Source organism: Chanodichthys erythropterus, chromosome 12 (genome assembly GCF_024489055.1).
Source record: "Chanodichthys erythropterus isolate Z2021 chromosome 12, ASM2448905v1, whole genome shotgun sequence".
NCBI lineage: Eukaryota > Metazoa > Chordata > Actinopteri > Cypriniformes > Xenocyprididae > Chanodichthys > Chanodichthys erythropterus.
In genome coordinates, this window is record NC_090232.1 from 42,252,719 (window position 1) to 42,269,438 (window position 16,720).

Below are 16,720 nucleotides of genomic sequence, written 5' to 3' on the forward strand. Positions count from 1 at the left end.
TGAGGGGAATGACAGTTTGAATGCGAAAAAATATATATATATTTGATATATGACATATATGTCATGCATATTCCTTAAATGTATATTGTTTGTATATATACAAAAGCGAAATAGGCTTCCTTATGTTCCCAAATATTTTGTCTCAATATCAGTTTTCTGTGCAAAAACTACATTACCCACAATCCACAGATCAACCCACTTCCGGTCCAAGAGTTTGTAAACAATGAAAGGAGATATGGAGTCGTCAAGAGGTCTTACCTAAAAATATCGCCCTGTACAGGCCATAATAAATGCATATTATATGTCATACATGCCGGGCACACTGGTAAGGATTAAAACAATCGGGAAATATACGTTTACCTGGATTCCAGCTTTGTAAAACGTCTTTTTGTGTGTGTGAAAATCGGACCGTTGGCTGGCGAGGCGTTTGTTTTTCTACACACTAGACAGACATCAGACACAACGGGCTGGAGAAAGGACGGTCCGTGAACAGAAGAGAAGCCTGACGAGTCTTTTAAAGGCTACATAGACGTGAATTTGGAGGGTTTGTTGTGCCGTTTAGGGTCAGCTCAATGGGGAACTGTCTGTCTTCTCAAGGCGCTGATGATCTGTCCTTGCTGAACGAGTCCGAGGGGGCGAGTCTGCCCGGAGAGCCTCCGCCGCCTTACCAGGTGTGTAACTGTCCGACAGCCGCTCAGGTGCTCACAATACTGTCTAGACTACTACAGACAAGCTCAGACTGTTTGGTGTATATGTATGGTAGTAGTAATATCTGGCTTTGTGATTGAAAGGAACAGGAAAAGTTTGCTGTAAGACAGGGTTTTAAGAGAAGCAGTTGTGTCATACTGGAGATATGCATTTTTAGTAGGTTGTGGTGGTTGTGTTGGACATGGTGCTTTCGTACTACTATGGCATTCTAGGATATAAATACTTAGGATATAATTAAAGAAGTTAAATAAAGTGGCTACTTTGACATTTTAAAGAAATCCTTCTTTGAAGTGCAACACATCCATGCTCATTTCTTTATGAATACAAAACATAATTATGACATTTACATGACTAATTTACACTGTAGAGTTTTTTTTTTTTATTGTTTACTTCAGTACACTCAGTGAACCACTTGTAGAATCTGTGAAAATGTTAATAATTTTAACAAAATAAGGGAGATAATACAAAATGCATGCTATCTTTTTTTAGTATTGTCCTGAGTCAAATATTTAACATAAAATATGTTAACATATAATCCATAAGACAAAAAAAAAGCTGAATTTATTAAAATGACCCAGTTCAAAATTATTGATTCTCAATACTGTGTGTGGTTACCTGATGATCCACAACTGTTTTTATGTTTTGTGATGGTTGTTCATGAGTCTCTTGTTTGTTCTGAGCAGTTAAACTGAGCTCTGTTCTTCAGAAAAAATCTCAAGGTCCCAAAAATTCTTCAGTTTTCCATCATCTTTTGCATATTTTAACCCTTTCCAGCAGTGACTGAATGATTTTCAGATCCATCTTTTCACACTGAGGACAACGGAGGGACTCAAACACAACTATTAAAAAGGGGGGGGTGAAAACTTTTAAACAGGATGAAGATGTCCAAATTTTTCTTATTTCGCTTGAATATCTTTTTTTTTTTTTCATTTAGTACTGCCTTTCAGAAGCAACAGAAGATACTCACATGTTTCCCGGAAGACAAATTAAATACAATTTACCTTGATATTTGAATTCAAAAGTTTTCACCCCTCGGCTCTTCATGCATCATGTTTCCTTCTGGAGCATCAGTGAATGTTTGAACCCTTTTTAATAGTTGTGTTTGAGTCTCTCAGTTGTCCTCAGTGTGAAAAGATGGATCTGAAAATCATACAGTCACTGCTGGAAAGGGTTCAAATATGCAAAAGATGGTAGAAAAATGAAGAATCTGCAGGTGCTGGAGATTTTTTCTGAAGAACAGAGCTCAGTTTAACTGCTCAGGACAAACAAGAGACTCGTGAACAACCATCACAAAACAAAAAAACAGTCATGGATCATCAGGTAACCACACACAGTATTGAGAATCAATGGTTCACATACTTATGAATGGGGTTATTTTAATAAATTCAGCTATTTTTTTTTTTGTCTTTTGAATTATATGTAAACATCTTTTATGTAAAATATCTTACTCAGGACAGTACTAAATAAAAAATAACATGCATTTTGTATGATGTCTCTTATTTTGTTAAAATTATTAACATTTTCACAGGTTCTGCAAGTGGTTCACATGGTTTCTTGCAACTGTATATTACATGTAATAACAGTAAATTATGCATAATTACATGCAACTAACTTTAAACCAAACCCTATTCCCAACCCTATAGTAAGTACATGTTGTTAATTAATTAATTTTACTCAGTATTTAAATGTATAATTGCTACACTGTAAAAAGACAAAAGAAAAAAAAAACAATAATGATTCAGAGTGAACATGTAAAAAACAAAAAAAAAACATAAAAAGTTTGCTTTTTGGCAGTTACAGGAATTGGATTTTTTTTTTTTTTTTTTTTTTCAAAAGTTTATTGTTTTGTGTTCTGATGTTTAAAAGGGTATATTTCAAAGTAAATTTTAAAGGGGACCTATTATGCTCCTTTTTACAAGATGCAGCTAATATAAGTCTCTGGCATGTATCTTTAAATGCAAATGAGCTGCTGCTCCCAACCCCACTTTTCAGAAGAGGGCGGAGCCTGTACCTCGTATACTCTGCCAAAAACAACAAACAAAAATCTGTTTGGTTTTGATTATCATCTTTATCGTGGCCACACTCGCGTGATATTGCAGTTCTTCACCATCAAAAGCCATAACAGTTTAAACTTCTGATATGTTTTTTTCTGCGCGCACAGAAAGCTGACTGTCAGACGGCGTGTCCTGTGAGTTTTAAACTGATTTCTCTTTTGCATCTTATTGTACTTAAACTGTTGAATACACACAAAGTTCACAAACACAGTCTGTTATGTCTGTGAACATAAACAGCAGGCAATGAAATCACATGTGTATATTAGATCTGTGTATTAAATTGACAGCAGCGTAAATATAGTACATACTGCTGTTAATATGAACCAAACAACAAAATAAAAACAGAAAATCGCTCACTGCGTTTCACTGAATAACTTTACTAGCTTTAATAAGAATACATTTCTTACTTGAATGCTGCTGTTAAACCCTCTGACGATGAGATAAACACAGACTGTGTACAGCTCATTCAGGGGAGGAGCTAAGCTAATAGGGTGGATCATCAGAAGTTGTGGGCGGGGCTTACTCTTACGTAACAGTAGGGGGAAATCTGGAACCGCTCGTTTAGAGAGATTGTTTATGATTTATAGGGATTATAAAAAAAGGAAAGATTTTTACCATTATACGTTATAATAATGTATATTGTGGACACACATCTGTGTTCAAACACCTTATAAAAATGAATTTTGCATAATAGGTCACCTTTAAGATCAGAGTTACATGTGAGTTTTTTTAGTTAACCCTGACTTGTGCATGTAAAATTTTGCTGAAATAATTAAAAGGTTGATTTAATTAAGTAAAAATATCACAATGTAAAGTAGGGCTGGGCGATATATCGCATGCGATTGTCACGCGCATTTCGCCAGTAAAGCCGGTTTCCTGATTACCGCTAAATCACAATGGAGCGGCATTTAATAGACAGAACCGTAGTTCACTGACAAGCTACGCAATATCGCGTTTATCATCGCAGATGAATCGCCTTCGATAATTAACGCGATATTGCGTAGCTTGTGATCTACGGTTCTGTCTATTAAATGCCGCTCCATTTGAAAGCAGGTGATGGCGATTTAGCGGTAACCAGGGAACCGGCTTTACTGATGAAATGCGCGTGACAATCGCATGCGATATATCGCCCAGCCCTAATGTAAAGCTTTTAAACGTTCAACTCCATCTTCAACTGATGTTTTGCAGAAAGTACATTCATCTCATACAGTATAGATATATCTACTAATGACTGCATTCACAGGACAACATCGATGAATATGTCTATGCTGTTTCTTTTATTTTGTTGCACTATAGAGTGTTTGCAATGCTTTGAATGATGCTGCCTCAAAGACATGTCCCCGATCCATTCCTCCTGTTTCTAATAAGCCCTCCTGTGAGCTCTAACCACACGTGGGCTTTATTAACAATGTGCTCGAACGCTCTTGTGGCCCCCAGGAGCGGGTGCAGGTGCCAGTGTATCATCCCACACCCAGTCAGACGCGCTTGGCCACTCAGCTGACGGAGGAGGAGCAGGTCCGTATTGCTCAGCGCATCGGCCTCATCCAACACCTGCCCCGCGGGATCTTCGACCCGGGCTCAGAACCCTCCGACAAGAAGATCAAAGAGTGCGTGGTATCCAGTAGGGGTGTAACAATACATGTATTTGTCTTGAACCGTCAGTGTTCGGTGCATACGGTCTGATGATCCACACTTCAATCCAGAAGGGGGCGTGTGCGGTAATGCAACGCTGTTTGCTATCCCCCACAACAGGAAAAAGTGCAGAAGTAGAAGAACAGACGATCCGTGCATAGATAGTGTAGTGTAACCTCTCAACCAGTGTTTCAACCGCAAAAAGACATATAAAACAGCTTGAGAATAATATCTCGCGTAGCATTACATTTACCTCAGGCAAGTCATTTAGTGTCCACAGCATGTTAGTTCACTAGAGAAATGAACTCTAGAGGGGAGCATTTAACTAAATATATGCACTTTATTAGCTTATATATTCATTATATTTACTTAACCTGTTAGTAATGTCTTAATGTATATGTTTAAATAAATTTGTCATAAAAACAAGTTATGACAGTAACTGTGTAAATTATTATATTTCAAAAATGAATTAAGAGTAGAAAAATACTCAATATTTATATAATTAGATTTAGAAGTTATATATAACTATATCTAAAAGTAAATAGCAACTGAATTGGGCTCTGTTGTTAATTGTAACATTTATTATTAAAGTAATGTGTAAGAAAGTGCTCTTTGTATATAGTTTACAGCATTAGCTGAGATATTTTTTCTTATCCTTAAGAAAATGTTAATTGGTGCTATAACTTTGCCTCAAGAACCAATGCTGTCAATCTAAACATTTGTTAATTATTCGCGAATATGTCAAAAACCTACTTTTTTGAACTAGTTCTAGTTTTTTTCGCCCGATCGAAACCAAACCAGTGCTGGACATTTCTCTGTACTCTAGATCAATAATTATCAAAAAAAAAAAAGTTGAACTTTACCCTTTGGGTCACTATAACAGTGTTATTAAGAAAATGGGCATAGCTAAATATACCCTAAAGCCTAAAAGAGAACTCAGAACTTCACGAAAATAGGTGAGAACATGCAGCATATGACTCTACAGAAGCATGCCAATTTTTGTGTAGATCGGACCATAGGTGGCGCTATAACTGTTAAAAACCTTTAAAAAACATATGTTTTTAATGATTTTAGATGAAAATGTGTATAACTGTGGGTGTGGTCGACTTATTTTCACGGGAGTCACGTCCTTAGACTCCTGAAACTTTCCTGAGTCCAACGATACCAGACTTGCCAGGTTTCGGCTTATGGTTTATGCAATGTTGTGATAAGCGCTTAAAAAACTTTCGTGAATATCTTCGAAACCATTAGTCCGATCGAGACGAAACCAGCGTAGGAAACAAGGAACCTAAGTTGGTTAACTAAAAGTTAATTTTGATAGGAAGTGGCAAAAAAAATCCAATCAAAGACATGGGTCATTTATTATGCTCTCATAAGTATCTATAACTTCAAAACGAAATGAGATATTTTCACCAAAATTAACACGCATATGTATGGACACTAGGGCCGTGGTTATCATGTACAAAATAAGAGTCTGTGTTTACGTAATATATGTGTGTTTTGTGTATAATTATTATGTATATATAAATATACACACATACATGTATATATTTAAGAAAAATATCTTGTATTTCTATACAAATATTTACATATATATATAATTTAAATATATAAAAATATTCATATATTTATACATACATGCTTATATTTCTTAAATATATACATGTATGTGTGTGTATTTATATATACATAATAATTATCCACAATACAAACACACATATATTACATAAACAGAGACTCTTATTTTGTACACGATAACCACGGTTATCGTTGAACAGCCCTAATGGACACACTCTGAGGAAACCTAAAAAAAAGTGGTGGAGATCGGGCAATAGTTGGCGTTATAACTGTCAAAAAAACTTATTTTTCCTTATTTTTCCTATGGTCCAAGTGCTTACATGCTTGCTAAATAAAATATAATACCTTTTTATGTGCTTAAAGGCCTTAAGTGCTTGAACCCCGGTAAATTTATTTAAACAGAGACACAATTTGTTCAGTAAACCAGTGTTTCATAAAAAAGAAGAAGAAAGAAGCAATTTTATGTTTAGTTTTCTCCCCTCTGCTGTACCGAACCCGTACCGAACAGTCATGCTTGTGTGCCGTTACACCCCTAGTACCCAGCGAAAAGCAAAAATGTGTGAAAACTGATGTAGTTTGCATGAAGTAAAAATGTTTGACATCTGCCCCCAGGTGTGTGATCTGCATGATGGACTTTGAGTACGGCGACCCAATCCGGTTCCTGCCCTGCATGCACATCTATCACGTGGACTGCATTGACGCCTGGCTCATGCGCTCCTTCACCTGCCCTTCCTGTATGGAGCCCGTCGACGCTGCACTGCTGTCTTCCTACGAGACGAACTGAGAGTGCCTGCGCATACCGAGGGACATGCCAATGATAATGCAATGAACGCGCTGGGGACAGTAGAATGAACAAATGAAGGTGGTGTGACTATGTGTGTGCTAACAGACTGTAAAAACAGGATCCAGTGTTAAATTTAAAGAGGCCTGTCACGTGCATGTCAAAGCGCTTTTTGAACACATATACATGTAATTGATGTCAAAGTGAAGTTTAGCAAAATGAAAAAACACTGAAGCATCTCTAATGAAAATAGAGTGTTTGAAGGGCCACTTTAAAGAGCATTAAGGGTTAGATAATTTTTTCCTTTTTAGTTCTAACCAAATTTGTTAAATGTGCAATAGAATATGAAACCTGCCCGTCGCCAAAATCCCACCAATGAGATTGTCCCTTTCTGAATCTGACAAGTCCGGTGGGCAAGGTTTTATTTCTGCTGGCTGTGAATGTGCCTTTTAAGGCTCTCAATTAGAATGCTGAAAAACCTTCATTACACGAGCGGACATGATTTACAAGAGAACGTGTGCCATGATAATGTTTTTGTTTTTACTTGCAAGCTCGTGATGCACTAACAGGTGTTTGAGGTGGTTGTTTTAAATTTTTTTTTTTTTTTCTGGGATTTTCTCCGTTTTCTGTCCCTGATCACTACGGATGTGTGCATCCAAATAGCTTGATAAATGAGCAGTGTGTCGTGATATGTCGTTTTGTGTTAATCGTAATGGGGTCGGTGATGAGGTTGTTTATTGGTAGACTCTTGAGTTTTGCCTTGTCAGCTGCTGTTTTCCAGGTTCTGGGATGTAAGTTGCCTTTTTACACTGGTATTTGGATCATCTTTACTCTAAATGCTTGTTTTTGGTGTTACATGTTGGACCCTGTATGTCCCCATTTAGCTTCGCCTTGACTTTGCCTTGTCTGTTTGGATAGAACTGTGGGGACCGTATTTAGTAGTTTTATTTCTTTATTTTTTGAAGAGAATAATAATGATACAATCACCAAACTTTGTGCACCTTTCAAATTGACTGAAAGTCGACATTTACAGTGAAGGCTTTAAAGTTATTCCTTGTTTTTCTTTTTTTTTTTAAGCTGAAAAAAATCAGTCAGTCAGTTTTAATACTGTTCGTAATGTCTTTTCTGTATGTTAGCTGAATATACGACCTTATACCTGTCACAGTTTGAACTGCTTGTGCAAAAAGGAAGATTTTGACCTTTTGTTGTTTTGTTTGCTCAGTTATCGTGCTGGATTAATCATGTTAATCGAACTGAACAGTGTTAAGAGCTCCATGTTTGGCCTCAGACTATATTCACAAAATATTTCATCCTGCTCAAGCTTCCCTTTGTATCTTTGTACTGAATCATTGTGACTTAAAATGTGATTGAATTCCAACAACAGCATCTGAAAATCTTGAAATCACATATACTGCTCTTAGATATCATATTGGATGAGTTACTTAATTTTGTTCCCCGTCGTTCGATTCAGAATTGAAATGTAGCTCTAGCACAGCACAAATGTAAAAATAAATGTAATAAATATGTGAAGTACAATCATCACAACATTATATTTTGTTTCACAATAAAATGAATTTAATTTTTAAAAAGAGTTGCTTGGTGCCATATAAATGTACATTTGCCAACAAAAATGCTATTAAAATGATCTGTTTTGTTCATGTGCAATAATGGCACAAGAATAGGATTATAACACAATAAAGGTTGCCAAATTCTTCAAAGTTTTGTGTGACTCTTTCTTCCAAATACACAAATTAACAACGCGTGAGAGAAACATTAAACGTCTCTAGCCACCAAAATGTGATATTATTATTATTATTATTATTATTAGAAGTGTATTTACATTTCATACAAATAAGAAATAAATCTAAACAGTCACTTCTGGAACATTCTTATTGAATGAAATTAGTTGGTCCAGTCCGGCTGAGTCATCAGCGTAATCAGCACACTTCCGTTCGTAACTGTTCACCCTTCCCTGGCCATTTTGGATCTAATGTCTGTCCATTCCAGTGCGTTGTTTCTGCCGTTGCGGAGCCAAAATGGCGGAGTGCGCAGCTGCCGCTTTGGTGTATTCCGACTGACTTGAGAGCAAGATGGCAGCGTCAGTGGAAGACGAGTTTGAAGATGCGCCTGATGTAGAGCCTTTAGAGCCGACTTTAAAGAATATCATAGAGCAGAAATCCCTCAAATGGATCTTTGTCGGGGGTAAAGGTGGCGTGGGCAAGACAACATGCAGGTGAGCGAATAAACGACAGGGTTTTACAGTTGAGAGGCAGTTAGCTGTCAGTGCTGCTTTAGCTGCAACACACCACAGAAGATTATTCATACACATTTGCTGTTTTACGGCATTAAAATACCGGTTTAAACAAACTGAAACTCGAAAATGTGTGGTTAAAAACAAACAAATGAAAACAAATCTTTAAATATAATGTACCAGCAACCTAACATAAGTCGAAAAATAGTACTTTTTGATATTTTAGAAAAATGCTTCACGTGTGAGTAGTTTTTAAAATCTCTTTCCTTTTGAATAATTATTCTTATTCATAATAATATTCAAATATCACAGATAGACAGGTAGATGAATGAAAGTGTGTGGTATTATCCATCTTAACTTATATTTACATTTCTGTCTTAACCTTTGCCACCTATACAGCCACTTTAATATGTGATTTCACTGCAACAGGTGTTTATAAATGGCATGATTAAAAAAACTGTTCTTATTTTCTCAATTTTCCTGATTTGACCATCAATAATTAAGTTCACTTGTCATTTTTTTGTTGGCTTGTTAAAGAAATCATACTGTTTTTGCTGAAAAAATAAAATAAAATAAATAAATCAACCAAGGCTTGTCAAGACAATATTGAAAGTTTTTCTTGATAGTAATGTAATGTCATTGATTTTTTTCTCTAGATGTGAACTATAAGGAATGTCACATTCTCATTGTATCTAGAATAAGTGTTATTTTTTGCTTGTTGTGTTGCAGCTGCAGTCTGGCGGTTCAGCTGGCGTCAGTGAGAGAGAGCGTCCTCATCATATCCACAGATCCAGCACACAACATCTCAGATGCCTTCGACCAGAAGTTCTCCAAGGTGCCCACCAAAGTCAAGGGCTACGACAACCTCTTTGCCATGGTGCGTTATCAACGACACATGCTGTTTTAACTAAATACAGTGTGTACACTAATAACAACAATAGCTCTACATTCACCTCTGCAGTTTACAACAGTGTTAAAGGGAGAGAAAATTAAAATGCTGTCATTAATGACTCACCCTCATGTTGTTCCAAACCCATAAGACCCATAAGATCTTCAGAACACAAGTTTTTAATGAAATCTGCGATTTCTGTCCCTGCATTAAAATTCAGACCCTTCAAGACGTTCATAAAGAGTTGAGCTTCTGTTTACCAAATTTGAGTGCACTGTGTGTGTTTGCTGATCAATGTTTATATGTGAATAATAGACCGTTTTACACTATTGGGTGAATAAACTTTCAGTGGAAGGACAGAAATCTCTCAGATTTCATTAAAAACATCTTTATTTGTGTTCTGAAGATGAACGAAAGTCTTATGGGTTTGGAATATCATGAGGGTCAGTAAATGACATTTTTGGGTGAATTATTCCTTTAAAACATTATCTGTTAAACTGTATTTTTAAATGTATTTATATTGAATCTATACATTTCTAGTCAACAAAATCATTAGAAATATATTGTGAATTTATTCAGTATTTTACCCAGACCTACTTGTCATTTAAAGTTGGGACATGTGGCACATGCTTAAACTGGTGTGTGATTCACATCAGGAACCTGTGCTATTTTGAAACAACAAAGATGTTGCAAGAAAAAAGAAAGAGTGATATGAAACTAAGATTGCTTTACAGAAACTATGTATAATTATCTGGTTTAACGGCCACTGTTCTTTAAGATTTAGTTTGTTTAAAGGTGCCAATGATTCATTAAGTATTAATGATCCCGACTGTTACATAACAGTCGGTGTTATGTTAAGATTCACCTGTTCTTCAGAGGCCTTTTGCAAAAATCAAATTTAGAAGGAGAAAACAATGGTGTTTGAGAGTCACTGTATGTCATTTCCATGTACAGAACTCTAATTATTTAACTATGCCAATATAAATTCAATTTTCAATTCTAGGGCACCTTTTAAATGAATTTGCTATAACTGTATTTAGATGATGAAATGCATGAGATAAGACCGCATTTTCTCTCTGTGTAGGAGATCGACCCCAGTCTGGGTGTGGCAGAGCTGCCCGATGAGTTCTTTGAGGAGGACAACATGCTCAGTATGGGGAAGAAGATGATGCAGGAAGCCATGAGTGCTTTCCCCGGCATCGACGAGGCCATGAGCTACGCAGAGGTCATGAGGTCAGACGCGTACAGCATCATGTGTTGAACTTAATGTGCTGTAATAATCTCATAATGTAGTCTACATTTTTCAAACGTGCCGTTTTAAAAAGCTCTTGTCATATGGGTATTTAGACCAGATGTGATTTAGCTTTCATTCTCTCCATCTGCATTTCAAACAGTTCTTCAATAGAGCATTGTAAGTCATGAATGAAAAACAAGCTCCAAAATGAATCACAAAACTTCTCTTCAAAGCAAAACGGTATTTGAAAATCTGAAAAGCAGATAAAGGTGAAAGTGTGCACTTAACGTCTTTCGTAAGGGAAGGAAGCACTGTGAATTACACAATTCAATAAACAAACAGTTCTACTATATATAACTCTGGCTTTATCTTGGCCTTTTTATGCAGTACCATTGTTTCACATCATTTCACACATTCAATAGATTCCCCAGTCATTTAAAGTGTGTGTATATATATATATATATATATATATATATATATATATATATATATATATATATATATAAGGGCTGACCGATATATCGCATGCAATTGTCACGCGCATTTCGTAAGTAAAGCTGGTTCCCTGATTGCCGCTTAATCGGCATCGCTTGCTTTAAAATGGAGCGGCATTTAATAGACAGAGCCGTAGATCACCTGCAAGCCACGCAATATCGCGTTCATTATCGATGCCGCTCCATTTGAAAGCATATATAATATAATATAATATATATAAAAAACCATATTTGCTTTGTGGCAGGACGCATTATCCTGCTGAAAGAGGCCACAGCAGAGAATAGAGGTCTACAAAGAGTACCCGGGACCCGTACTGGTTCAGGTCAATATTTTAAATGGTCAAACGGGTCCGGGTCGTGTCCCAATCTATTACTTCGGTTCCCGGGTCTGTTTAACATTGTGTGTATACCCGAGCTGATCTGATTCGGAGACCACCTGGCCGTGTTGGGAGTCAGTCAGGGTTGTGCGTGTTTTGTAACTTGCCGGGAATAAGGTGGGGGGAAAAAAACAAGCGACCCCAGCCATCCGAAGCAGAGTGGGCGGAGTTAATGCAAGCGAACAGTGATCATCAAGTTTTCCTATTCCTATTGTGTGCAACAGTACTGCACACAAACTTCAAATCTCAAAAACTGCTTGCAGCCTTGCACACTCGCATTTAAATAACATATTTCAAATCATAAACAAAATCTGAGATGAACATGAATGTTTTCTATGACGCTCAAAATGCGTTTAAAAGCTTATGTTTCAGGTTGCTCCAGCTAACGCGCATGTGCAGTCTCATGCGAGCGCACTTTATTTTTATTGTATTTTAGATTTTCTATCTTATGTTAAGATGAAATGTTTAATATAATGTACATTTTTTTGGATGATACTGAATTTTTTTTGCCATGTAAATAGCCATGATGCTAACATGGCATAACAACTTAATAAACAAACAAACAAACTTTATTTTTATAATAATATTATGAATGAACCATCTTGTTATATGTAAAGTTTTGGTCAGACTCTGCTCAGAAAGCACAGAAATGATCGCAAATAAGCAATGCTAACGTCAGTGGCCATGACACTGAACAAGCAATAGTTATTTAAAATGGCAAACTCTCGAGTTATTTTATTATATGAGTTGACTCGAGATACAGCAAAGTTGCATTTTGTCATCTAGTCGGGCCTGTGTCTTCCCGGCCGGGTTCAGGTCCAGCTTTCACATAATAGACGGGTCTGCGTTGGTTTCGGGTAGTACATTTATGGCATTTCTCAGTTCTGCACAGGCCCAGGCCAACTCGGGCTCGGGTCGGTTCCTTGTAGCACATTCTCGGGTCTCTTCGGGTTTGGGTATGAATTTTTGGACCTGTGAAGACCTCTACCAGGGAATACTGTTTCTATGAAAGGCTGTACATGGTCTGCAACAATGCTTAGGTAGGTGGTACGTGTCAAAGTAACATCCACATGGATGGCAGGACCCAAGGTTTCCCAGCGGACCATTGCACAAAGCATCACACTGCCTCTGCCGGCTTGCCTTCTTCCCATAGTGCATCCTGGTGCCATGTGTTCCCTAGGTAAGTGACGCACACGCACCCGGCCATCCACGTGATGTAAAAGAAAATGTGATTCATCAGACCAGGCCACCTTCTTCCGCTGTGCCGTGGTCCAGTTCTGATGCTCACTGTTGGGGCTTTCAGCAGTGGACAGGGGTCAGCATGGGCACCCTGACTGGCTATTCAGCCCCAAACTGTGATACACTGTGTATTCTGACACCTTTCTATCAGAACCAGTATGAACTTCTTGAGCAGTTTGAGCTACAGTAGCTCGTCTGTTGGATCGGATCTCACGGGCCAGCCTTCGCTCCCCATGTGCGTCAGTGAGCTTTGGCCGTCCATGACCCTGTCGCCGGTTCACCACTGTTCCACTTTTGATACTGACCACTGCAGACCAGGAACACCCCACAAGAGCTGCAGTTTTGGAGATGCTCTGACCCAGTCGTCTAGCCATCACAATTTTGTCCTTGTCAAACACGCTCAAATCCTTACACTTGCCCATTTTCCTGTTTCTAACATCAACTTTGAGGACAAAATGTTCACTTGCTGCCCAATATATCACACTAACAGCTGCCATGATGAAGAGATGATCAGTGTTATTCACCTGTCAGTGCTCATAATGTTATGCCTGATCTTTTACTATTTTATTATATTACTAATAACATAACTTAGTAATTTATCTCATTCTCATCGGAGTCATTTTCTTCTTCTTCTGTAGGTTGGTGAAAGGCATGAATTTTTCAGTAGTGGTGTTTGACACGGCCCCGACGGGACACACTCTGCGTCTGCTCAACTTCCCCACCATCGTGGAGCGAGGCCTGGGCCGCCTCATGCAGATCAAGAACCAGATCAGCCCCTTCATCTCACAGGTACCAGCACTGCATTCTGGAGAATGGAGTATTTGTAAAATAGCACTGGAATATAGTGTAATGTTATGTAGAGGGGAAAAAAGTATGAATTTTTAACCTACAATTTAATAGTTAAATATAAGTTCTTTCAAACAATTGCAGATGTGTAACATGTTGGGTCTGGGAGACATGAATGCAGACCAGCTGGCATCTAAACTGGAAGAGACGCTCCCCGTCATCCGCTCAGTCAGCGAGCAGTTTAAGGACCCGGTGAGTGTCATGTCACGGTAGTCCGTGGTAATGCCCAGACTGATATATTATAAAACAGTCCAAAAGGCCTAAATGTAATGTTGATTCCTGTCATGATGCGTACAGGAGCAGACGACGTTTATCTGCGTGTGCATCGCAGAGTTCCTGTCTCTGTACGAGACGGAGCGTTTGATTCAGGAGCTGGCCAAGTGTCGCATCGACACGCATAACATTATCGTCAACCAGCTGGTTTTCCCTGACAATGAGCGGCCCTGCAAGATGTGTGAAGCCCGACACAAGATCCAGTCCAAGTACCTGGACCAGGTGTGTGTTTGAGACAAGTTATGACAAATTACATACTATAACATGTCATTTATCAGGTACCCATAACTAGATTCAGTTTATCGGTAACACTTTACAATAAGGTTTAATTTGTTAACATTAGCTAACTAACGATGAACAGCACTTCTACAGCATTTATTCATCTTAGTTAATGTTAATCTCTACATTTGCTAATAATTTAAGATCAAAAGTTGTTAACATTAGTTAAGGCACTGTGAACTTACATGAACATTTTTATTAACTAACATTAACAAAGATTAATGATTGCTCATTGTAGGTTCATGTTTGATACTTTATAAGGTTTCATTTGTTAACATTAATGCGTTACCAATTTATCAAATGTAATTTTATTAAAGTGATGTATTTCTATAGACTTGTAATTAAGATCAGTTCCTTTTCCTTCCTGCTTTCCTACCAAACCTTTTCCTGCTCTTTCCTTTTCCTTTCTTTTTCTTTTTTTCCCCCTTTTCCATTTTCCTGTTCTTTTTTTATTTCTTTCCTTTTCCTTCCCACTTTTTCCTCCTCCTCTTTTTTTTCCTGTATACATTTCCTTTTGTCTTTCCTTATTCTCTAAACTTTCCCTTTCTCTTTCTTTATTTTTCCAACTACTTCATATTTTTCTTCTTTTTCTGTCTCTACTTTCCTTCCTTTTTCTATTTGTTTTCCTTTTCCTTCCTTTCCTCTTTCTTCTATTTTCTTATACTTTTCCCCTTCCATTTGTTTTCTTGCTCCTCCTTTTATGCTTTTCCTTGTCCCCTTCTACTTTTCCTTTCCTTTCCTTTCCTTTCCTTTCCTTTCCTTTCCTTTCCTTTCCTTTCCTTTCCTTTCCTTTCCTTTCCTTTCCTTTCCTTTCCTTTTCTGTTTTCCCTTACTACTTATTATTTTCTTCTCTTTTTCTGTCTCTACTTTCCTGTCTTTTTCCATTTTTTTTTTCTTTTCTCTCCTTTTCTTTATACAATTCCAATTATTTCTAATTTCCTTCCTCTCTATTTTCCTCTTTCATCTTTGGTTTCTTCCTCTTTCCTTTATGCTTTTCCTTTTCTCTTTCATTCTCCATTCAAATTTTTCCTCCCCTTCTACTTTTCCTTTCCCACTTCTTTCTTTGTTTTTCCTTTATAATTTTATGTCTTTTCCTTTTCTCTTCCTCTGCCTTTTCCTTTCTTTTCTCTTTGCATTTAATTTCCTCTTCCTCTTTGTGGTTCTTTGTCTTCATCGTTGTCCTTTTCCTCTATCCTCCCCTTTTTTCCTGTTGCTCTCTCTCTCTCAGATGGAGGATTTATATGAAGATTTCCACATAATAAAGTTGCCTCTGCTGCCTCACGAGGTTCGAGGAGCGGACAAGGTCAATACTTTCTCCAAGCAGCTGCTGGAGCCCTACAGCCCCCCCAAGAAGTGACTTAAATGATTTCCACGGATCAAACACACACCATCTCCTCCCTCCTACTCTGCTTGTCTCTGATACATTCATCCCTCTGGTGTTCACATCTTCATTTGCCCCCTCTCAGTGTCTCTCCACTCTCTCTGGTTTTCTGGTCTTGTATTAACTGATGCCGCCACGTTGCTCCAATGATCCGTAATGAATGTCTGCCGAGAGTTAAGCGGCCTGCTTAGAAACATAAAATCTTGATGGTCTATGTTGCTTTGTGATGATGGTGTTTGTATTTAAGCGTAAGAAAAACACTCATTCCTGATGTGTGTTCAAGAAAGGAGATTATACGGGCGCAGGAATGTACATTAGCGGTTGAACGGGAGTAGTATCAGTACAGATGTCTGTCACTTGTTCCGTTTAACCTGGCACATCTGATTTGGGGTCAGTGAATGACACCGTAAACCTTTGTTTCACATTCTGGCCAGACTTTATTTTGGTTCCTGAACTGGTCAGAAGTGTTGTTAATTGAGAGGGTCCAACTTAAGGAGATGGTACATATTTTAGTGAGTTGCTAAAGGGTTAGTTCACCCAAAACAAAGAATTTTGTCATTATTTATTCACCCTCATGTCATTCCAAACCCTAGGTTTTTTTTTTTTTAAATGCAACACAGGGAGAAATTTTGAAGTGTCATTTAATTGACACATTCTTTCAGTATTGCATTATGGACAGCATACAAGTTTGTTCTGACAAGGAT

General features: G+C 37.6%; 2 protein-coding genes across 2 annotated transcripts; both read left to right on the top strand.

The window, feature by feature from the left end:
* The first annotated feature begins 8 nt into the window (after positions 1 to 8).
* Positions 9 to 8,455, top strand: rnf11a (ring finger protein 11a). The gene is made up of 3 exons (XM_067403513.1): positions 9 to 671; positions 4,200 to 4,369; positions 6,585 to 8,455. Exons 1-3 carry the CDS (start codon positions 573 to 575, stop codon positions 6,754 to 6,756), a joined length of 441 nt encoding a protein of 146 aa, XP_067259614.1. The 5' UTR covers positions 9 to 572; the 3' UTR covers positions 6,757 to 8,455.
* A 348-nt stretch (positions 8,456 to 8,803) lies between these two features.
* get3 (guided entry of tail-anchored proteins factor 3, ATPase) lies at positions 8,804 to 16,138 on the top strand. Its single transcript, XM_067403208.1, has 7 exons — positions 8,804 to 8,986; positions 9,734 to 9,881; positions 10,978 to 11,126; positions 13,876 to 14,026; positions 14,168 to 14,275; positions 14,381 to 14,578; positions 15,864 to 16,138. Exons 1-7 carry the CDS (start codon positions 8,844 to 8,846, stop codon positions 15,990 to 15,992), a joined length of 1,026 nt encoding a protein of 341 aa, XP_067259309.1. The 5' UTR covers positions 8,804 to 8,843; the 3' UTR covers positions 15,993 to 16,138.
* Positions 16,139 to 16,720: the final 582 nt, after the last annotated feature.